Raw genomic sequence first — 24680 nt, forward strand, 5'->3', positions numbered from 1 at the left:
CATTGTCCTGCATGAAAATCATGTTTTTCTTGAAGGATGCAGACTTCTTCCTGTACCACTGCTTGAAGAAGGTGTCTTCCAGAAACTGGCAGTAGGACTGGGAGTTGAGCTTGACTCCATCCTCAACCCGAAAAGGCCCCACAAGCTCATCTTTGATGATACCAGCCCAAACCAGTACTCCACCTCCACCTTGCTGGCGTCTGAGTCGGACTGGAGCTCTCTGCCCTTTACCAATCCAGCCACGGGCCCATCCATCTGGCCCATCAAGACTCACTCTCATTTCATCAGTCCCTAAAACCTTAGAAAAATCAGTCTTGAGATATTTCTTGGCCCAGTCTTGACGTTTCAGCTTGTGTGTCTTGTTCAGTGGTGGTTGTCTTTCAGCCTTTCTTACCTTGGCCATGTCTCTGAGTATTGCACACCTTGTGCTTTTGGGCACTCCAGTGATGTTGCAGCTCTGAAATATGGCCAAACTGGTGGCAAGTGGCATCTTGGCAGCTGCACGCTTGACTTTTCTCAGTTCATGGGCAGTTATTTTGCGCCTTGGTTTTTCCACACGCTTCTTGCGACCCTGTTGACTATTTTGAATGAAACGCTTGATTGTTCGATGATCACGCTTCAGAAGCTTTGCAATTTTAAGAGTGCTGCATCCCTCTGCAAGATATCTCACTATTTTTGACTTTTCTGAGCCTGTCAAGTCCTTCTTTTGACCCATTTTGCCAAAGGAAAGGAAGTTGCCTAATAATTATGCACACCTAATATAGGGTGTTGATGTCATTAGACCACACCCCTTCTCATTACAGAGATGCACATCACCTAATATGCTTAATTGGTAGTAGGCTTTCGAGCCTATACAGCTTGGAGTAAGACAACATGCATAAAGAGGATGATGTGGTCAAAATACTAATTTGCCTAATAATTCTGCACGCAGTGTATAATACTGCTCCTACGTACAAGAATAAAACTACTATAATACTGCTCATATGTACAAGAATATAACTACTATAATACTGCTCCTATGTACAATAATATAACTACTATAATAATGCCTCCTATGTACAAGAATATAACTACTATAATACGGCGTCCTATGTACAAGAATAAAACTACTATAATACTACCTCCTATGTACAAAAATATAACTACTATAATACTGCCTACTATGTACAACAATAAAACTACTATAATACTGCACCTATGTACAAGAATAAAACTACTATAATACTGCCCCTATGTACAAGAATATAACTACTATAATACTGCTCATATGTACAAGAATATAACTACTATAATAATGCCTCCTATGTACAAGAATAAAACTACTATAATACTACCTCCTATGTACAAGAATATAACAACTATAATACTGCTCCTACGTACAAGAATATAACTACTATAATACTGCTCCTACGTACAAGAATAAAACTACTATAATACTGCTCCTACGTACAAGAATATAACTACTATAATACTGCTCCTACGTACAAGAATATAACTACTATAATACTGCTCATATGTACAAGAATATAACTACTATAATAATGCCTCCTATGTACAAGAATAAAACTACTATAATACTACCTCCTATGTACAAGAATATAACTACTATAATACTGCTCCTATGTACAAGAATAAAACTACTATAATACTGCTCCTACGTACAAGAATAAAACTACTATAATACTGCTCCTATGTACAAGAATATAACTACTATAATACTGCTCCTATGTACAAGAATAAAACTACTATAATACTGCTCCTACGTACAAGAATAAAACTACTATAAAATTCTAAACACTAACCTGACATTAACCCCAGAGTTGGTTCTTTTATGGCTTCCACCAAAAGAACTATCGCCATCAAGGAACAAACTTGTTATACACTTGATTCAAGCTGCCCGTCTACTTATCCCCCAAAAGTGGCTGAGTAAAGAACCCCCCACCACCTCTCAGTGGTTAAGCAAACTAGATCACGTTCATCGTATGGAAGAGCTAGCGGGCTGGGAACTTAGGGCACATGAGAAGCACAAAAAGCTATGGGCCCCATGGATTATATATAGATATGCGAATGGTACACCAACATCTTAAACAATTTTCAACAGACAAACAACTTTGAAAATGTCCCCCCAGACAGGAACGACACATTAGTGAGAATGGAGGGTGCTAAACCTTCTTCCTCCCTTTGGAATCATCAAAGGTTATCTTAACAGCCTCAGACCGTATCTGTCCAGTTCTAAGGACACCCCCCCCATCCCCCATCCTCCCCCCCCTTTTTATATGTTTGTTTGACCTACCTACATCAGGTCACACACCAAATGTCAATTAGTTGGTTCTAGATGACCTTGCTCTGAAGACATGCACTTTATATATGTCATATGTATACTATGCACTATACTGTCAAAGTACGCTTTAGACTTGTCTGTAATAACTCTGATTTGTGCATCAATGTATGTAAACATCTCTTTTGATATGCTTTTCAATAAAAAGACAATTGACAAAGAATAAAACTACTATAATACTGCTCATATGTACAAGAATATAACTACTATAATACTGCCTCCTATGTACAAGAATATAACTACTATAATACTGCTCCTATATGCAAGAATATAACTACTATAATACTGCTCCTATGTACAATAATATAACTACTATAATACTGCTCCTATGTACAATAATATAACTACTATAATACTGCCTCCTATGTACAAGAATGTAACTACTATAATACTGCTCCTATGTACAAGAATATAACTACTATAATACTGCTCATATCTACAAGAATATAACTACTTTTAATACTGCTCCCTATATACAAGAATATAACTGCTATGATACTGCCTTCTATATACAAGAATATGACTACTATAATAATGCCTCCTATGTACAAGAATATAACTACTATAATACTGCCTCCTATGTACAAGAATATAACTACTATAATACTGCTCCTATGTACAAGAATATAACTACTATAATACTGCCTCCTATGTACAAGAATATAACTACTATAATACTGCTCCTATCTACAAGAATATAACTACTATAATACTGCCTCCTATGTACAAGAATATAACTACTATAATACTGCTCCTATGTACAAGAAGTTCGAATGTCCCTCTGAAGATTCAGACTACATTGTGCAGAACAAGCATCTTCTTTTATCATACAGTGCTATCCGGGTAGTATGTAAAAATCATTGGGGTCCTATAGCAAAAGTCAGAATGGACTCCCACTGAGATCTTTCTAAATATCCACTAGGGTAAGTTCACAGCATATGGAATTACACAGCTGGCATTGAACTTGATAAGGGCTGTCTATGCAGTGAGCGTCCCCTAGTGGTGGCATCTGGTAGCAGCAAGCGGGGGGGAGCAATTTTGTGCTGGGCCCCATCCACTACCAGTCTTCTAGCAGGCATCTATTTACATCAGTCCTTGTGATCTTACCCTTGTCCCCATCTTGTTCGTTAGAAATCTTCTTCAGGTCTATGAAGTGAGTTGCCAAAGCCACGTCATTCATGCTGCCCTCATCCCACACCTGGATCTTCACGCGACGACACAGTGGAGGGAACATCTCCTTGAATACAACCTGTTCATGCCACACAGGTTCTGCAGTGTTTTTCTGGGCGGTGGTTCGACCCTAAAAATATATTATTCCTGGGTAACTGTTATATACAATAAAATGTTGGGGAATGAGGGGCTCCATTGCAAAGACAAACATTAGGCTCCCTTTCAGGAGCGGCTTGACACCAGCAGACTCCTAACCACCTTTCATAGGAGGTCCTGGTATCTCCATTACATCTTCATCACTCAAGGATATTGCAATTTTCCTGTTACCATCACGCCACCTCAGAGGCATAGGTTTAGAGGATGCAGAAGTAGCAGCCATGCCTCACTAGGCCTCTCTACCACATATGAAGACACCATTATTATAAATACCACATATTAGGGTATAGATATTGCATTGGGACCCAAATGTTTTGAGTTTTGAAGGACCTGTAGAGGCCATATCTTTATGCAGGGTCTCACCATCCCAATAAAAAAGTCCAACCTAAATTTGAGCCCTTCTGACCACAAATGATAAAATGTCTCCACAAAAGGTACTTCCTAATTTTTCAAAGGGGGGGGGGGGAGTTGGGTGATAAGAAGGTGCGCAAATTATTGAAATTTTTTGTGCATTGATATACTCTTTTTTCAGATCAACCCCACTTTTTATAATAGCCCACACACCTTTTTTTTATGGAGGGCTTCCTCCCAGGTGTTACGGAAGATTTAGCAAGTATGTCATAAAAGGAAAGTGATCCGAAAGCAAGGAAATGGCCACTAGTATAGAAGAAAGGAATTAGAACCTAAAGGATATAGTAGTCACCCTACAGATATGAACAATGCCCTTTGACCATGACTTACCATCTGTCCAGCGAACAAGACAATAACATAGGGATCCACAAGGTCCTTGCTATCTCCAATAAAGGCCTTGGTGACGTTGGCCATGATGCTAGAGTTGACTTTCGGGAGACCTTCTGCTCTGTAGATCCTCACATAGAATCTGGCCCATGGTCTTTCTGATGGAAATCCTTTAGGTATCAACAAATTCCTTTAAAACACAAGGTACATAATTGAACCTCTAAACAAGCCGAGCTTTTCTTACTCAGTCATGGGAACAAGTATAAAATTTCTAGGCTGTAGTAAGAAACTATAGATGTACTAAAGTCAGTAACATGGCTTTTAAGCTGGACAAAAAGTCGTGCAGGCAGGATCCCCATGAAATCCCATTGCAGTCAATGGGGATCCAGTGGTGAGAAGCATTATCTGGCTATGCCGGATACGGTGAACTACTAGTTGGCAGCAGCCTCCTAATTCCCCCTCCTCTCTCTATAGACTTTAGTGTGTGAGGCTGGAGACCGAGACATGAGCTACTAGAGATAAGAGGCTGACTGAGGGGAAAGAGGAGGAAAGCACCCTGAGAAGCCCAGGAGGAAGCATTATTCTCTAATAAGATATATTACAAAGTTTCTTATACTCACCTGTACTATTTATTTCTTGTTTATAACTGGAGGTACACTTTACAGTGTAACAGTCACTTCAATAATTTTTTATGTGGAGGGTAAATGCTTAGGACTCTTTTTGTAATATAGTTCTTTAAAGCGGGTTTCTCATCTCAGATAATGGGGGCATATTGCTAGGATATGCCCCCATTGTCTTATAGGTGCAGGTCCCACCGCTGGGACCCGCACCTATATCGAAAACGGAGCCCTGAAAGTGAAGGAGAGCGCACTGCGCATGTGCAGCCGCTCTCCATTTATTTCTATGGTGCCTCCGAAAATAGCCGAGCGCTGGCTCGACTATTGCCGTCTGCCCCATAGAAATGAACGGGAGCATGGGCCGCGCATGCGCGGCACGCTCCCATTCACTTCTATGGGAGAGGCGGGGATTAACGCTTGGTGGTGGACGGACCCCGCTCCGTTCTCGATATAGGTGCGGGTCCCAGCGGTGTGTCCCGCACCTATCAGACAATGAGGGCATATCCTAGCGATATGCCCCCATTGTCTAAGATGGGAATACCCCTTTAAGTGATTTTGTTCCCTTTTATTAAAAAGCAACCCTGAAGTCATCCTTTAACAATGCTCTAAATGGGTGTTGCTAAGGAATACCCATCTTCAGTGTCCAACGTGTACTGTGCACTGATGTCAGCTTACTATCACAGGTAGACGCTTTCTGCCTATTATACTGACTGTAAGTGCTGATCACTGACAGTGCATCTCTCCTCTATCGCCCCTCTATCTCACTAAATAATTAAATGCCATAGAGATAGAGGAGAGATGCGCTGTCAGCACTCACCACTGACGGTCAGTGTGATAGTCAGCGAGATAGGGAAAAGCAGTGCTGCAGTACATAGGGACATTTATATCAATGTATGAAGCAAGGAGAGCAGAGGCAGGCTCAAGAGTCTGCCTCTGCACCTGATAGTGAGCCGTATTCAGTGTAAAGTACACACTAAACACAGGCTCTTCTAAGCAGCGCTCATTTAGAGGGATAACTTCAGAGAATGTTTTTTAATAAAATGGAACAAAATTACTTACCGGTAATAAACACTTTCCCTGCACATGAAAAAAAAAAAATTAATACAGGTTAAAGGGGTTGGCCCATCTTGCACTTTGCTAGGATATGCCACCGATGTCTGACAGATGCGGGTCCCAGAGGTAGAACCTGAACCTATCTCTAGAATGGTGCCCCCCGAAAGTCAATAAGGGTGCACTGTGCAAGCGCAGCCACCCTCCGTTTACTTTTACAGGAATGCCGAAAATATCTGAGCGCCAGCTCGGCTATTTCCGGAACTCCCATAGAGGTAAATGGAGAGGTGGCTGCGCTTGCGTGGTGCGCTTTCCATTCAATTCTATGGGAGTTTTGGAAATAGTCAAGTTCGCTGGCTCGCTCTTTTCGAAACTCCCGTAGAAGTGAAGGTAGAGCAAGCCACACATATACGTTGTAGAGATAGGTCCCAGAGCCAGGACCTGCACCTACAGTATCAGACATTGGTGGCATATCCTAGCAATAGTGCTAGATGAGTTAACCCCTTTAAGGTCATCATGGTACCACATTATACGTGTACATGAGGAGAATGAAAGTTGGAGCCACCTGGATGCACATTAAGATGCATGCACCTCCATAAGGGCCACGTGCCATGAGGCCTAAGGCTGGAGCGTAGCTCATCCCAGTTCCATACATTTTATATTTTCAGATATAATTTCTTCTATATTCCTACTTCTCTATCTGTTCTTCTGCATCACTGATTTTCTGAGACGATTGTATGCTGTCCCCTTTGCCGGCCACACCGATGTCACATTTTAGGTAGCCCTTCACTCCGGTCCTGATATCAGATGGGTCCGTGAGAACAGCCCACTTATCAAAAAACTGGTGCCCTGCAAGATATAACATTCAGCTGTGACCCGAGAACGGCAAAACTGTGCATATTACGAAGCATTACACGAAAATAATTATACAGAACGCACAGTGTAACACGTGTTTGTCACATCGTAAAACATAGTAACATAGGGAATCAATGGTAAGTTGCGCCGCTATCTGTGACTTTTCCCCGCTCACGTCAGGTCTAAAATTGTGGGTGGGGAGGGGACGGGCCAGTAGACCCGTCTCATTCATCATTTTCTACGCTTGTTTTAGGCATAGAAAATGGTCTAAATGTAAGCTGCCTTACACTTAGAAGTGGCGCTAGATGCGCTGAAGTTCGGCAGATCCTCCGCCAGGGATGGGGCCTTATTAAGAACGGCGTCTAAAAGGCCCATCGTATTAAATGTGCCCCATAGTTTATAAAGCTGAAAACAAACATCCATTCATCCATTTCCGCCTGTTATCCTGCAAAGTTGATCTGGAGGAAGGTAAAAAAAAAAACATAAGGTAGAAGCCAATTTCCCTTATTTTAGGGGGAAAAATTCCTTCCTGACTCCAATCAGGCAAAAACAAATCCTTGTGTCAGACAATGAGAACCTGAGTAATGATGTCATGAAATAATTATTGTATTCATTTATGGAACCAAGTGTTAAAATACCCCATGTGACAAAATAACCACCCCCAAATATTGCTCACAGTTACATCCGGGAGATGCTGAGCAAGTGCAAGAGAGGGAGAGATTGTGTTACTGCAAGTGCCCCCAGACAACGCAGCTTCAGGAGCAGCCTCCCCTCCACACCTGGCATCCTCCTATATTAACTCTTGATCACTATTTTGCAGTTTACGTATTGAATTAATAAAAGGAAAAGTTGAGTCTCTATATACATGTATTATTTATCTTGTACATAGCCAGTGTTATGCGCCAGAGCTGCACTCACTATTATACCAGTGGGGTCACTGGGTACATACATTACTTATCCTGTACTGATCCTGAGTTACATCCTATATTACTCTCCAGAGCAGCACTCACTATTCTGCTGGTGTAGTCACTGTGTACATACATTACATTACTTATCCTGTACTGATCCTGAGTTACATCCTGTATTATACTCCAGAGCTGCACTCACTATTCTGCTGGTGGAGTCACTGTGTACATACATTACATTACTTATCCTGTACTGATCCTGAGTTACATCCTGTATTATACTCCAGAGCTGCACTCACTATTCTGCTGTTGGGATCACTGTGTACATACATTACATTACTTATCCTGTACTGATCCTGAGTTACATCCTGTATTATACTCCAGAGCTGCACTCACTATTCTGCTGGTGGAGTCACTGTGTATACATACATTACATTACTTATCCTGTACTGATCCTGAGTAACATCCGGTATTATACTCCAGAGCTGCACACACTATTCTGCTGGTGCAGTCACTGTGTACATACATTACATTACTTATCCTGTACTGATCCTTCCTGAGTAATATCCTGTATTATACTCCAGAGCTGCACTCACTATTCTGCTGGTGTAGTCACTGTGTACATACATTACATTACTTATCCTGTACTGATCCTGAGTTACATCCTGCATTATACTCCAGAGCTGCACTCACTATTCTTCTGGTGTAGTCATTGTGTACATACATTACATTACTTATCCTGAACTGATCCTGAGTTACATCCTATATTACTCTCCAGAGCAGCACTCACTATTCTGCTGGTGGGGTCACTGTGTACATACATTACATTACTTATCCTGTACTGATCCTGAGTTACATCCTGTATTATACTCCAGAGCTGCGCTCACTATTCTGCTGGTGCAGTCACTGTGTACATACATTACATTACTTATCCTGTACTGATCCTGAGTTACATCCTGTATTATACTCCAGAGCTGCACTCACTATTCTGCTGGTGGAGTCACTGTGTACATACATTACTTATCCTGTACTGATCCTGAGTTACGTCCTGTATTATACTCCAGAGCTGCACTCACTCACCACTTGGAACCAAACCTAAGTTCGGGAAATGTTTTTTTTACAGTACAAAGGATGGCAAGGGGGGGCTGGTGGCGGAGGGCTCGCGGGGGGGCCCCAATTCAAAGTTTGCCCTGGGGCCCATAGAACTTTAGTTACGCCCCTGGTTAGATCCTTAGTTTAAGGATCATACAAAAATTCTACCATGACAGTTTTGAAACTCCATATAAGTCTATGAAAGGCAGAAATTGTAACAATGTTTCTGTTTAGGCTGTGCTTCTCCACTCCACCTCTCCCACTAGAAGGTCCTAGTTCAGTTAGAAACTACATATAAAGAGAGCAGTCAGAGCCCCTAGTTGTCTGCAGATAAGGACTAGTGATGAGCGGCAGGGGCAATATTCGAATTCGCGATATTTCGCGAATATTTGGGCGAATATTCGCCATATATTCGAGAATTCGCGAATTCATGATCTCCAGGCATTATTTTCTTGACTGCGAAAATTCGCATAAAATTCGAATATTCGCGATTATGAATATATTTTACGATATTCTAAATATTCGCGAATTCTCGAAGTGCCGATATTCGCGATTAAAATTCGCAATTCGAATATTCGTGATCAACACTAATAAGGACAAGTGCTTAGTAGAAGAGACTCTGCCAATCTACAGATAGAGACCAATACTGAGTAGGAGACACTCTGCCAGACTGCATGAGTGACCAGAAGAAGATGCTGAGATGGGGATGTGGAGTCACAAACCCTGGATTACCAGCCTGTCCACCAGGGAGCCAGCTTGAGCCACAGACCCTGGGCCGCCAGCCTTTGGCCAGGGAGCCAGGCTTCTGAGAGAAAGACAGGACAGCTAACTCAAGCCTTTCCTCAGCATGAAACCTTCTGCCCAAGAGAAGACTTGAGAAGCCAGCTTAGTGCCTTGCATGTATTGTTTTACACTTCAGTTCCTCCAGTAAAGAAGCAGACTTCTTTACTGCAGACCCTGACTCTCTGGACTTACTTACCATTGTGATGCGCCACGCCATACCATCCCTTATAGAGAGCAGCAGCATGTGGGGACACCTTCATGGTGTCGGGGGGACCCAGCGTAGCATTGGGTTCACTCCAAACCTAGTCAGTGCATATTCCCTGTGGTGGCGCTGTGGGGAATTTGAACACTTGATGCCAGGTTCCTTACCCAGATTAGAGCTAATCGATGGAGATGACACCAGCAGGACACCCTGTGATCTGATTAATTAATTAATAACTCTTCTAGGTGAAAACTAACACGCCCAATCTTTCCTTTTCCAGACATCATTCGCCAACATTGTTGACCAATCCTGATGAAATCTGGTGGTTCAGCTGACAATATTGATATTACATAAGGGAATACACGGATTTACTACAACAGAGATGTCAGGAGACTTGAGGACATTTCCGACGGTCCCATAGCAGTTAATGGAGAGGTGACAAGCTTGTGCAATGTGGTCTCCATCATTTTGGGGGCCCAATTCTAGAGATAGGAGTGGATCCCAGAGGTGGCACCATTACCTATCTGACATTGATGGCATATCCTAGCGATATGCCATCAGAGTCTGAGGTAGCAAGAGCCCTTTAATTTAATGGAGTGCGCCACCAGACCTTCCAAATTGAGACTCATCCCGAGCCGTTATCCTAATGAACTGTATCTCATTCATTGTGTTGTCACTAGAGGCAGGAAATAACATTAGCGCCTCTTTCAGCTCTGAAACTAATAATTTCCAGAACGTGTCTCGCTCCATTACCTCCCTGTATTTGGCTTTGTCACGCTATCAATGGTCAAATAAATTCCTAGTGAGAGGAGACGCTGGTAATGAAATGAAATATTGTGTTACCCTCTGCCATGGCTGGAGAAATGTAAATTACACGGCTGCTCAACTGCGGCTGGTCACTGAGATGACGGCTGTCACAATGTCACACAGAGTGTAAAGTGATGATTAATCATAGTCTATAGATTATGGATGGATAGATAGATAATCAGCTAATATATCACACAGATAGATAGATAGATAGATAGATAGATAGATAGATAGATAGATAAAGCTATAGATAGATGTGTATTCACTTAGCCTGCATAAGCTTATTCATTCTCAAATCTTTTGAATTCACGTTTTAAAGCAATAATTAATCATACAGTGACCAAATAATAGACCCTTATATGAACTAATCTAGTACCAGTGTTGTACAGTGTCTGAATAAGGCTACTTTTACACCTGCATTTTTCTTTCCGGTTTTGAGATCCAGCAGAGGATCTCAAAACCGCAGGAAAACGCATCTGTTTGAATGATACAACCGGCTGCATCCGATCAGAACGGATCCAGTAGTATTATATTGAAAAAGAACATGCTGGATCTGGCATCAAATACTATTGTGAGTCAATGGGTGCTGGATCTGTTTTTTTTAATGGACCTAAAATAAACAGGTCTGGCACCATTGACTTACATGGTTTTTTGATGCCGGATCCGGCATATTCAGTTTCCCATGTCACACAAAAACGCGGCTTGCAGCGCTTGCAACAAAACGGAACAGAATGCGTTCTGCTGCACCCCGTTCCGTTCAGTTCAGTTTTGTCCCCATTGACAATAAATAGGGACAAAACTGGTCCTCGGCTGTCGGCTGTGAAGGCTGTGCACAACGTGAGGGCGCTCTGTGCGCGCAGGTTCACAGCACAGCCGACAGCAGGATGAAGAGGATCGCGATGTAGGTGAGGAGCGGTGGGAGCAGGAGAGAAAAGAAAAACGCAGATGTGAAGTAGCCTAATACTGCTATATATATCGTATTTTTCCCCCAAAATGCCCCTGCATCTTATGGGGTGAATTATGGAAGCGCTCATTAGTATCAGAGGACCGTGAAGCGGTGAAGGCTTTGTACTACTCGCTTCCTGGTCCTCCGCTGTCGGCTGTTAAGGCTATGTACAACGTGAGGGCGCTCTGTGCGCGCAGGTTCACGGCACAGCCGACAGCAGGATGAAGAGGATCGCGATGTAGGTGAGGAGCGGTGGGAGCAGGAGAGGTTAGTGGGTTTTTTATTTTGTCATCTGAGGCAATGGGGGCTGATAAAGAGGCAATGGGGGCTGATAAAGAGGCAATGGGGGCTGATAAAGAGGCAATGGGGGCTGATAAAGAGGCAATGGGGGCTGATAAAGAGGCAATAAGGGCTGATAAAGAGGCAACGAGGGCTGATAAAAAGGCAATGGGGGCTGATAAAGGGGCAATGGGGGCTGATAAAGAGGCAATGGGGGCTGATAAAGAGGCAATAAGGGCTGATAAAGAGGCAACGAGGGCTGATAAAGAGGCAGTGAGGGCTGATAAAAAGGCAATGGGGGCTGATAAAGGGGCAATGGGGGCTGATAAAGAGGCAATAAGGGCTGACAAAGAGTTAATGGGGGCTAATAAGGAGGCATGGGGGGCTGATTTGAGACTGGGGGTCTGCTCTGAGGTCTGAATGGGGTCTTATTTATATTGGGGCTCATATCTGAGGTCTGATTAGGGGTCATTCACTTTTGGGTGTGAGCTGAGGTCTGATTGTGGGTCTGATATGAGGTCTTATTGGGGTCTTATTAACATTGGGGATCTGATTGGAGCTGTGATCTGAGGTCTGATTAACATTGGGGGTCTTTATTGCTGGTCTGATCTGAGTTCTAATAAAAAAATATTTTTTCTTATTGCCCTCCTCTAAAAACCAGGGGCGTCTTATAGGGGGAAAAATACGGTAATTACCCGATAATCAGACCAGCTATGGTGAACTCTTCAGCAGGAGGAGCTGATGTGCCCTGTGACGCTACTGTACACATGTCACACACCCGGAGGGTAGGCCCTGTCCCCAGAGGGTAGGTTCTGTCCCTTATACCAGTCTTATACATTACCTGGTTCATTATAAACTGTGCCCAGATCCAGTCTACATGATCCAATTAATACACTGCCGATCAGCTTGTGGTGCATAACCTGCAGAGGGAAAAATTATAAAGTCTCAAAACCAGTACTTTTAACCCCTCAAAGGCAGTGGCCTATTATGGCCTTCAGGCCGTTGCATTTTTTTATTTTTCATTTCAATGGGAAGAAACATTTTGTCATTGTGTATAGATTTTTTCGTTCCATTCATGGGTCGTTACGAATTTAGAAATTCCGAATATGTACACTTTTTATGACTTTTGTTTAGTTTCTTTTATTTTTTTAAATAAACTTTGTTTTATTAATGTTTTTTTTTTTTTAGTCCCACTGTGTTTAAAAAAAAATGAAAGGGGTTGTCCGGCCTAGGAGCCAACAACCCCATTGCACTTAAAGGGGTTGTGCAGGACACTCCTCAGGACAGGTCATTAATATCTGATTGGCGGGGGGTCTGACACACAACACCCCCGTCAATCTTATGTTTGAAGAGTAGGTGGCGCTCCATGCAAGCTCTGCCTTCTCTTCATTACACGACCCACAGCAAAAAGTACTCGCTCCATTCAAGTGAATAGAGTACTTGTAATTACACTGCACTTCCAAGACCACAGGCAGTGTAATGGAGAGGAAGTTGCGCTCGCATGGAACGCCACCTCCTCTTCAAACAGCTGATCGGCGGGGGTGCCGGGTCCTGGACCCCCACTGATCTGATACTGATGACTAATCCTGAGGATCAGTTATCAATATAAAACCCCTGCACAACCCCTTTAACCTGTGCCCCATTATGAAAAACAAAAAAAGACACTCACCTGTCTGCGGACCTACCGTGTCCACAGTGCTGCCCTATTCCCAGCCACAACTAACCTGTGTCTCCATAAAAAAAAAATAAAAAAAAAATTCACCTCTCTGCATTCAGGGTTTGACTGGTCCACCAGAGTACCAGAGAATCCTCCAGTGGGCCCAAGCTCTGACAATAATGAGCTTCTAATAAAGGTCCTATATGCACACAGGAAGGGCCCCCAGAATCCTTTCCTCTGGTGGGCCCAAGGGACTTCAATCTGACGCATTCCTGCCGGTCAAATCTGCTTGAACGATAAGTTGCTGATTTGAGATACCGTTCAAGCAGATGTCACGGCTGAAGCCTGTGCTTGGCTGCAACGGTCACTGGACTAAGCCACTTCATGGACCTGAAGAGGCAGGATGCAGACAGGTAGCTGTTTAGGGACAGGTTAGGTGCACTGGGGTTTCGTTTCCAAGATCTGGACCAGGATTTTTTTTTAAGAAGCACAAAGTCGAGTTTGCCATTTTATGTAGGGATTCAGTAGGGATCATTGAGAACAGCTAATTGCCTTGCAGCAGATGGCACGGGGAGTGGGTGAGAAGGCAGGATCTCCAGGCTTCTTCGGAGGTCACTAGTGCTTCACTAAGCTCTTATATATAAGCACTTCAGGGCAGAGAAGTTGGCCACCACCCTCCAGCTCTGGAGCAATTTATGATGGGAGAGAGGGTAGAGAGGGGGCCCAGCAGAGGACTTCATGACTCTTTGCTGGGGGGGGGGGGGGGAATGCTCGGAGTAAATTTCATACCATTTCGTGATACTTACCGACAATCGTATAATTTTGTCAAAAAGTTGTTCTTGAGGCCCAACAAAGTCGAAGACAAAGTACTGCCAACAAAATGTGAGAAGAAAAAGAAGAGCTGTGACTGGTTTATAACGGTTTAGACGGTGTCACGTCTATTATAACATGGCAGCACTATAGGTGTAATGTGATCAGGTAGTATGTAAGTCTTAAAGGCCTCGATCCAGATCAACATGGATCCTCGAAGCCCAGAAGGCTCAGGCATCTGCCTGGGATTACTTGTTATACTGAAGTCAGACCTATACAACCCAATACATTACACTTAAAGGGATCATGCCAGGATTAATGTAAAAAATGAAAATCAGACATCATATAGTACATGACAATCTCTTTCTAACAAAGCTAGATCCAGAGATCTCCACATTCATTGCTACAACTGCTCTGCTAGATTAATTTCAAGCTAGCAGCCCAGGGGTGTGTCCTTTCTACTGCAGTTGTCTTTTCTCTGAGGGATATCCTGTCTGCTGCAGCTTTCTTCCTGTCACAGCCCATGGGGTGTGTCCTTTCACATGGGGCATGAACTTTCTGCTGCAGCTCTTTCCCTATCACAGCTCAGTGGGTGTCCTTTCTCAGGGGGGCATACCTTTCTTGCTGCAGCTCTCCCCTTATCACAGCTGAGGAGGCATGTCCTTTCTACTGCAGCTCTTTCCCTATCACAGCTCAGGAGGTGTGTACTTTCTCAGGGGTCATGAGCTTTCTGCAGCAGTTATTTCCGTATCACAGCTCAGTGGGTGTGTCCTTTCTCAGGCGGTGTGATGCAGTGTCCCACTATGAGGACGGCTTACCTTAAACCAAGGGGGGATGCAGTGTCCCAATATATGTTATATGTGGGCACTTTAAACTTTTGAACTGTCATATTTAATGTATTGTGGTATCAAGCTGTAATTCCTATTCTCAGGCTGTTAGGAGTGTCTTTACATTTATTCGCGTCTAGGTGGTGCTGGCACCACTTATATATAGTCTGGGGTTTGCTAATAAAGTTAGTTAGGAAGGAAGTAAATCAGTGGAGAAATAAGAAAAGCAAGTTAATGGAGGAGCAGAACAGGCCTAGTCCACAATGTAGCTGCCATTTCACCCTCTGGGCCCTGATCAAGCCAAGGGAGCATAGAGAACAGTATTACAGCAGCACAGCACAGACCAGTGAGTCCATGTCTGGATATAGAGAAAGTCTAGTGGAGGTTAGAGCTAAAGTAGCCAAAGGACTTCACAAGCACCAGTGACCGGGAGGAACCTAAAAGTACCTGGACACAGCCGGATGATTAATGCACAAATTTCTCCTTTACCACACGCCTCTATGGACATAATGGACCGTAATTCCCTAGTGAGCATCCTGCACAAAGAATGGAGCAGAAGACTGATGCCTGCCATTAGGGAGACCACCCTGTGGATTGCTACTGACTAGTAAGGGTTATTATATTCAGTACCTGAGTGCTAGAGGGTGGACAAAGTATAGACAGATATAGAAGTAAGGAAAACTCCTCAACTTACAATTGCCAAGCCTGTTATAAGGAGTACAGCTGAACCAATATTTGGATTTATTGCTTTGCCATATACAGGAACTGTACTGACTACCTGGAGACAAGTGATTTAGTAAAAGTTCTGTTGTTTACTACAATTGACTCCTCATCCTTTCTACCAACTTCCTTTGCACCTTATGGTGCTGGCGTCACGAACAACCCGAGGTCCCAGCCACCAAAGCACCCTAAACACCTGTACCATCAAGGGCACCTCAACCACCATCTGGCTGGTGATCCCTGTACTAGAGAGTGCCGCGGAAGATTTGGTGCTGTCTTCTCCATCACTGCACTCCGGCCCAGGTAGGCTCTGCTAACTGTGAGTAAATGAACTACCACCCCCATTGGCCCACTGTGCCTCACGTGTTGCCCCTGCGGACCCGGTCGCTGCAGTCATCTTTCTGCTACAGCTCTATCCCTGCGACTGTCACACTTTCTAACAGTATATAGGGCTGCTAGCAGTTAAAGGATGTAACTGAGCATGTGCGACCACTTTAGCAATGTTACTGAGGAGTACATAGAAATAAGCAAAATAACAAACAGCAGGTGGCGCTATACAGATATATATATATATATTTTTTTTTTATAATTTAGTGGATGTACTACATTTTTAAATACATACAATTACAAAACATTTTAGATCCAGGTGCTGGTTTGTAAAATGTAGAATATTTTTTGTGGGACAACCCCTTTAAAGGTAAATTCTCAGTAAAATGATGCACTCTGTTGTACCTACTGCAGAGCCTAAGGGGGTGGTGCATTACAGTGGGATAATGTGTCATGCACTGCCCCCTCAGACCCTGCATTAGGAATACCACAGTGTATATGTTATGTCTGGAGTGCTTCTTTAAATACATGTATCTGCCATTTTTAGGCTAGTCAGAGCCTGGCATGATGGAAGGACAGGGGCACTTACCTCATTGTAGAAGGGGGCATTTGTTCCTTCTTTGACCGAGGTTTGTTTCTTTTCATCCCCGATCTCAATGATAACCACGGGGTCAATGTTTTCTCCAATCAGCTGCCGGGCCTCGGTTATAGTTATGGCAATCTACAGGGGGACAGGGGTGTACAATGGTATATAATGTATATGCACAACCTGTACACAGGACTCACTGCCCTATAGAGGGAACCTACCTGATAGGTCTGTATTTTCGTTTCTCCTTCGTGAATCTTGGACTCTAGCTTGGCTCTGATGAATTCAGCAGATAATTATCATTATTTGCATATGTTAACCTCTCAATGATCTACATATTTTTGGACCTAAAGGGGTCTTCCAGGCAGAAACATTACTGGGACTATAACAGCCAACATGATTGACTTTGAAGGTCATGTGAGGTGGCATCTCTCCCCAGAGGACCAGCTATGGGGCAAAGAGTGGGGCCACTCTGCCGCAGCGGGTCTTAAAATGATCCTCCAGTTCAAGAAAACAAAATCACATTAAAGGGGTTATCCAATTTCTGAAACAGCCTTCCTGCTGCCCTCAGATTGGCCAATCCCAGAGCAGGGTTGGACAAACAGGAAGTGTCTACAGTGTGTATCAGGCCTGCTGAGAAGTGGTGCGGCCATCTTGGATGATAGAAGAGGCCAGGAAGTGATGAATCTGAGACTGAAAAGATGAAAAGGAGGTCACCAGGTAAGTGTTCTGTTCTCTACCTGATTAATATGATTTTTTTCTTAAAATGGAGAATCGCTTTAAAGGGGTTTTGTCATCACGAACATTGGTGCCATATCCTAGCGTTATGTTTCCAATGTATGAAGTGAGACAACCCCTTTAAAGGGGTCATCTGGGAATTTATATTGATAAACTATAATCTGGATATATCATCAATATCAGATGGGTGGGGGCCTTTCAGCCAGGCGCTATGTGTGCCATGTGATGGCACAGTACATCGGTCACATTGCAGCTTAGCCCCATTTAAGTCAGTGGGGCTGAGCTGCAATACCAAGCACTGCCATTATATAATGTATGGCGATGTGCTTGGAAAGCTGCTGGGAGCCGGCTGTGAGTCCCAGAGTTCTAGTGAGTGGGACGGCTCCCTGAAACAGCTGATTGGCGGGGGGGGGGGGGGTTTCCGGGACTCGGACCCCCACTGATGTGATAATTATGATCTATCCCGAGGATAAGCCATCATTATCTTTTCCAGGATAACCCCTTTAAGGACTGGAAGAAAGTTTTGTTTTTACCTCTGCATCTCCTCAATTATAACTTCTTACTGTTAGGACTCATGCACATGGCCGTTGCCCGGGCCCATATTGCGGCCCGCAAACAGTAGGTCGGCAATATGCGGGCACCGGCCTGGTGCACCCCGCATCACGGAATCCGGAAGGTCCAGTGCGGAACGGAGTAATAGAACCCTACGGAAGTACTACGGAGTGCTACCGTGGGGTTTCTGTCCGTGCCTCTGCACAGCAAAAAGGTAGTGCATGCACTCCTTTTTTCGGTGCAGATGGACCACGGACCCATTCAAGTTGAATGGGTCTGGATCTGTCTTTGGAATCCGCACGGATGTTGCCCGTGCATTGGGGACTGCAAATTGTGTAACGCCCTGCCAGGGGGCATTACCACTCTTTTTACCCCTCCGCTATCCTTAATGGTGTACCCTGTATCATCTTGTGTATTTATCCCTAGGTCCTGTACAATGTTTAAATGTATTTATGATTTGGTAATGGTTTGACATGTAATGTGCCTGGTTCACCAGCAGATGGCGACATTTCTGGCAGAGCTGTGTTAGATAGAATGGAGCCCTCCTTCCATTCTATCCCCCTCTCTAGAGAGGGAGGACTTCAGTTGTAGTTAGTGAAGGTCAGTCCAGTCTTCCCCTCCTTGGGGACAGGTTGTGTGGAGTCTAGCTTAACCCCCCCCCCCCCTTCCCCCCCGTAAGGGGATGGCTGTGTTCCAGCCAGCAGAGCAATGCCCAAGCTACAAGCCTCAGAAGCGAGGAGGAAAGATTCCCTGGATAAACCTAGGATCCAGATAAAGAAAGAGTCAGACTACAGAAAGCTAAGTTGCAGTCTACCGCAGAAAGGAAAAGTTCTTATTTAATCCAGCCAACATAGCAGAGCTGAAAGAGTTCAGATGTAGCAGAGCTGAGCTGTGTTTTCCAGCCAAAAGTTAAGCCAAAATCTGCTGATAACCAAGATAAAGTTGGAAGATTGTTTCCTGATGCAATTTTAATCAAGTAAAGCTGTTAACTACTTCAATACCAGTCTGGACTCAATTTATTCAACCAGTTCCACAACTAGTCACTCTATTATCACTGCTTCGGACGACCACGCTTGGGGTTACGGATATCCAGGTAGGAGCACCGTGACAAGTGCAAAGCTGCACCTAAGGGGACACTATAGGCAACCCTTACACCACTCTGGCATTCCTACACCTGGCTTCCACCATCACCTTCTACATAGGGGGACGTTGTCCCTCGTTGCTGAGATGCAACTGGCGGCACGGAAAACTCTAAAAACTCACATAACACTGTAGAAAAGACCCCGGGCATCGGTCTGGCCCGCTGCAATTGTAGTCCCTAATGCATGGAACAGCCCATCAACAGCCGTGTGCATGAGCCCTTAGGTTGACACCAGTGTATGAGGCCTTATGTTTTGCATTTTGGAGCACATACTGTATACACTGGATTTTTTATTTTAACTTTTGGAGTAATTCTGCCTAAAATGTTAATACGTGGCAGATGACATGATGCCCCGGAGCTTCATACCTACCTTTTGCCTTGCGCGCCAGGAGACAGAGAAGTACTGGAGAGGGAGAGGTCACTGAGCAGATTCTCACTGCTGCCGCCCAGACTGCTCCCGGGGACGTCGCCATGTGTGCTGTCTGTGTCATCGGGTCTCCCTGATCACATGGAAAAACAGGAAATAAAACATATAAAAGTTAAAAAAAAACAAGAACATCTGGTGCTGGTGCATACATCGAGCCGATTACACTTACATTAAGGTATTAGAACCCAATGGGTTTTGTCAGGATCCATTTGGATGCATTAAAAGACACAGACACTACACAAGACCCCAGCCAGCCTTCACACACATCGGCACCCCGCGATCCAACTTGCGGGGTGCCGATCGGAGACAGAGGGAGTCCGCTCCCTCTGTCAGCACTTTACATGCGGTGGGCGCCATTTCCCGCGGCATGTAAAGCGTTAAACAGCCCGGATCGGCACGCCTGATCCGGGCTGTTAGAGCAGGGCCGCGGCTCTCATGTGAGAGCTGGGCCCCCGCTCTCCGCTGCACGGGGGACAAGCGATTACAAGAATGGAGATCCCAGAGTGTCCTTTGTTAAATGGTGCTGTAGTGCACATGTGTGAACACCACTACTTTCACTCAGAATGGAAATGGTCACACTACAGCTCCATTTAACAAAGGAAACTGAGACTTCTATTCGATCGGCGGGATCAGATGTTGATGACCTATCCTGAGTCCAGGCCATCAATATTATACTCTCGGAAACCCCCTTTAATCTAAGCAAACCTCATGGCTGATAGCTACTACCTACACTAATACATTGTAACAAACTACCAGCTGTTTGTAGGTCTGATTTGAAGTGGTTTTCCATCGCCTATCCTACATGTTGGACTGATGTGACCCCCAACATCTTCAAAAAGAAGGATGAGGCTCAGCCCCAGCACCTGTTGCACCTTATCCTCAGTGCGGTGTCCCCCTGGGAATGACTACTGTCACATTCTATGGATTTAGACTTTGTAATAGTCTAAATAATGATGAATAATTTAATACACATCCACATTTTTGTCCACTTGGTGGCGCTATACACATATCATTTTCTATACTGTGATTCTGTAAGGGTTAAAACGACACTACCATATGGAGGAGAGCATTACTGAGAGCTGCGGCTTATTATTTTTAACCCTGTGATTGAATGTCATGGGAGGACGTATCATGGGAGCACAATCTTTGTCCTGGTCTATTGTTTGGTTTCTAGGCCTTACCTAGTGCGCCCTTGTTTGCAAATGTCAGTCCTTTGTCACCTTTCTTTTTCTTCTTCAGATGCAGCCCAGAGAACAGACCCTTCCTGCGGAAAGAGAAGGAGGGTGACACTTTAAGGGGGCAAGGAGGAAACGAGGCAGACAAGATGGTATTACAATGCGTATTTTAACCCTTTCTTGACTCAATAGAATTCCTCTAGTAATAGTTAAAGGATAACTGTTACATGTTTTTTATTTGCTAGTTTATTAGAGCTAGTCATGTATACCTGAGTTAGTCTGTCAATGATTGTCAAAAGTTCTGTAATTACCTTATAATAACAGGTTTCATTAATGTCCCCTGTCCCTTTCCACTGCTTCCTTCAAAGACCGTTGCTAGTGCTTGTCTGTCTTCCTTTTAGTATAAACATAAGACAGAGGGGCGGTCCTTCACACTGCATGCCTGCATTAGGCTTCAGAGTGAGGAGGCGTGTCTCTCAGTAATCCAATCTGATTGGCTGGCAGGGAGCTGCTGGCTACAGCAAGTGTGTATGAGAAGTGAGGGAAAGCAGTTTTGGCCTCAGAGAACTGGTAGAGGAGCCATCTTGAGAAGATCCTCATATTGTAAATGTTTAAACAGCCGTAACTAAGGGAAAAACTCAAGGAAAACAGTGGTATGTGAAGAAACTAAAGATTGCTTTATGCATAATGCTGCTGCAGTAGTAACAAATGCAAAATTGTATTAATTTTTTATGAAAACATGACAGTTACCCTTTAAAGGGGTATTCTCATCTTGTCAATTTGGCATAGATAAATGTCCAATAAGTGCAGGTCCCACCTTTGGGACCAGCATCTATCTTAAGCATGAGACCCGTCATGTGCTGCCATGCGTGTGTAGCGCTCTCCATTTGCTGCTATGGGACCTCCGAAAAGAAGCAGATCGTGCTTACTCAGTGGATATGGCATAAATATCCAGATAGGAGAATGCAGCTGACTACAGTCACCATTAGGGGGAGCTTTGGAGCCAATTCTATTGCACATTCTATTATTGAGTTCAATGAGGGGAATTTGGTCAGAATTCTGGCTCAGAATATGGCTTCGAAGCTTCTAGGCCTAATCGTGCATGCTTTATTGTGACATTTTACAGTTTAAGGCCTCATGCACACGACCGCTGTTTTATTCCGTGTCCGTTGTTCCGTTTTTCGTGATTTTCTGCGGACCCATTGACTTTCAATGGGTCCATTGAAAACTCGGCTAATGCACTGTTTGTCATCCGCGTCTGTGATCCGTGGTTCCAGTCCGTCAAAAAAATATAACCTGTCCTATTATTTTCGCGGAAAACGGTTCGCGGACCCATTCAAGTCAAAACACGGAGGCACACAAGATTTTCATCCGCGTCCGCGCGTCTGCGTCCGTTTTTTTCCTATCATTTGCATGGCAAACTTGACTTAGACTTTTTTTTACTTTCCTTCATGTCTGGTGATCCTCCAAAAATAAAGGAAGACACACGGAAACAAAAACGGAAACGGATCACGGAACAACGGAACCCCATTTCGCGGAACGGAACACAACAACGGTCGTGTGCATGAGGCTTTACACAACTCACCAGTTTTTTAAAACCGGGTGGGAAAGTGGGGGTAGTTAGCGTGGAAAGCCTTTTTTAAAAAGTCGCAAAAATGGTCTCAATCTTACTCCAGCAAAGGGGTGGTGTAGAAGGTGGAGGAATACATCAGGACAGAATTGTTAGACCAAATTAAGCAAACCATGCAACATTTAATATATTTATGGCAAATTATGACAAGTCAGACTCTGCGAAATTAACTTAAAAAATTCCCCCTATGATAAATCCCCTCCAATGTCTATGTTTGTATTCAGATAAGCTCCCCCTTGTGGTGGCTGCAGGCTGACAAAATGTTTGTCTTTATAGAGGACCTGACATGTTTGGAAACTACTTGCATCCCTTCTGTAATAATTCTGGAGCATCTATTCTTATATGACTGGATGTAGTGTCATTCCTTTATTATTCCTGCTAGAAGTGTATAATGGAGTGTGCCACTGACATGGACATGGTCATGTGTATACCTTAGGGCTCATGCACACGACCATATGCATTTTGCGGTTCGCAAAACACGGATCCGCAAAAAAAATAAAAATAGGATGAAATCCGTGTGACATCCGTGTCGGATCAGTTTTTTGGTTTTTTTGCGGATCCATTGTGACAATGCCTGTCCTTGCCCACAGAACGGACAAGAATAGGACATGTTCTATTTTTTGGTGGAACGGACATGCAGACATATACGGAAAAGGAATGCACACTTCAGGTCTTTTGCACACGACCATATGGCTTTTTCTGTATTTTGCGGTCTGTTTTAAACTGATCCATTTTTTCCGTTTCAGTAGTGTTTCCGCTTCCGCTCCGTTTTGCCGTTCCGTTTTTTTTTGTTTGGTTTCCGTTTGTGATCCTTTTTTTGCGGGTCGCAAATGGAAACGGAAGCATACAATAATGTTTAAACAGTCAGTACATATTTTTTCTCTTCTTCTTTTCTTCCCCTTTCCGGGGGGGGAGCAGGCAGCGGGTAAAGGGTGGGCGGGAAGAAATATGCAAGATGTAAATACACTGTTTATAATGTAAATGATTGTTGAAGTTTATGTAAGAAATTTTGTAAAAATAATAAAGATTATATAAAAAAAAAAAAAAAACTGTAAGTACATAAAAAAATTGCGCAAAAATGGAACGGATATGGAAGACATATGAATGAATTCTGTGTGCATTCCGTTTTTTTTTTTTTTGCGGAACCATTGAATTGAATGGAGCCACGGAACGTGACATGCGGGCAATAATAGGACATGTTCTACAGTTGCAAGAAAAAGTATGTGAACCCTTTGGAATGATATGGATTTCTGTACAAATTGGTCATAAAATGTGATCTGATCTTCATCTAAGTCACAACAATAGACAATCACAGTCTGCTTAAACTAATAACACACAAATAAGACTCAGAACAGCATAGATGATAGAAATACAAAATCTTTTATTGGACATACACTTGTATAAAACATAGAAATCCGTATACATAAGCAGCATTATATCACACAGGATGATCTCCACAGGTCTGTTACATTATAATACATATAGTTTTGCAATAAAAAATCCCAGGCTGTGCAAAATGATAATCAGCCACAGCCCTCAGTCAGTGTACATAAAGTGCATAGTGCTTAAGCTAAAACATGACACAGGGAAAAAACATGCAATACAGGTAAATACAGACCAAGCAGTCCTGGATCCCAACACATGTTTCACGGTCGCTTTCTCAATGGATACTGATGGTGTGTCTAAACTGTTCATATATAGTCTGCAAATTGGCTAAATTGGGATCACATGGGCTACAAATAAAGGCTAACAACGAAAACCGGAAGTGCGATGCGTTCCACGCTGGAATTCATCACATCACTTCCTCTGTGGTATCCTCCCATGAAATCTATTCTTGTTTAGTGTTTTACGTATCGTAGATTCGCTAACAGGGATGTTCGCATATGCCAGAGACTTTTGTAAGTCTTTAGCTGACACTCTAGGATTCTTCACCTCATTGAGCAGTCTGCGCTGTGCTCTTGCAGTCATCTTTACAGGACGGCCACTCCTAGGGAGAGTAGCAGCAGTGCTGAACTTTCCCCATTTATAGACAATTTGTCTTACCGTGGACTGATGAACAGCAAGGCTTTTGGAGATACTTTTATAACCCTTTCCAGCTTTATGTAAGTCAACAATTCTTAATCGTAGGTCTTCTGAGAGCTCTTTTGTGCGA

General features: G+C 43.6%; 1 protein-coding gene across 1 annotated transcript in view; it reads right to left on the minus strand.

Moving 5' to 3' along the window:
- FER1L6 (fer-1 like family member 6) overlaps positions 1-24680 on the minus strand; it is a 240040-nt gene that overhangs the window by 105602 nt on the left and 109758 nt on the right. Inside the window, exons 2-10 of the mRNA XM_040431685.1 lie at positions 20905-20987; positions 19667-19796; positions 17087-17141; positions 16869-17000; positions 14402-14464; positions 12780-12858; positions 6762-6918; positions 4406-4592; positions 3446-3638 (exon numbers count right to left, since the gene is read on the minus strand). Coding sequence (XP_040287619.1) covers positions 3446-3638; positions 4406-4592; positions 6762-6918; positions 12780-12858; positions 14402-14464; positions 16869-17000; positions 17087-17141; positions 19667-19796; positions 20905-20987 — 1079 coding nt within the window. The remainder of the gene's footprint in view (positions 1-3445; positions 3639-4405; positions 4593-6761; positions 6919-12779; positions 12859-14401; positions 14465-16868; positions 17001-17086; positions 17142-19666; positions 19797-20904; positions 20988-24680) is intronic.

This window comes from Bufo bufo, chromosome 5, assembly GCF_905171765.1.
Source record: "Bufo bufo chromosome 5, aBufBuf1.1, whole genome shotgun sequence".
In the NCBI taxonomy this organism is placed as follows: domain Eukaryota; kingdom Metazoa; phylum Chordata; class Amphibia; order Anura; family Bufonidae; genus Bufo; species Bufo bufo.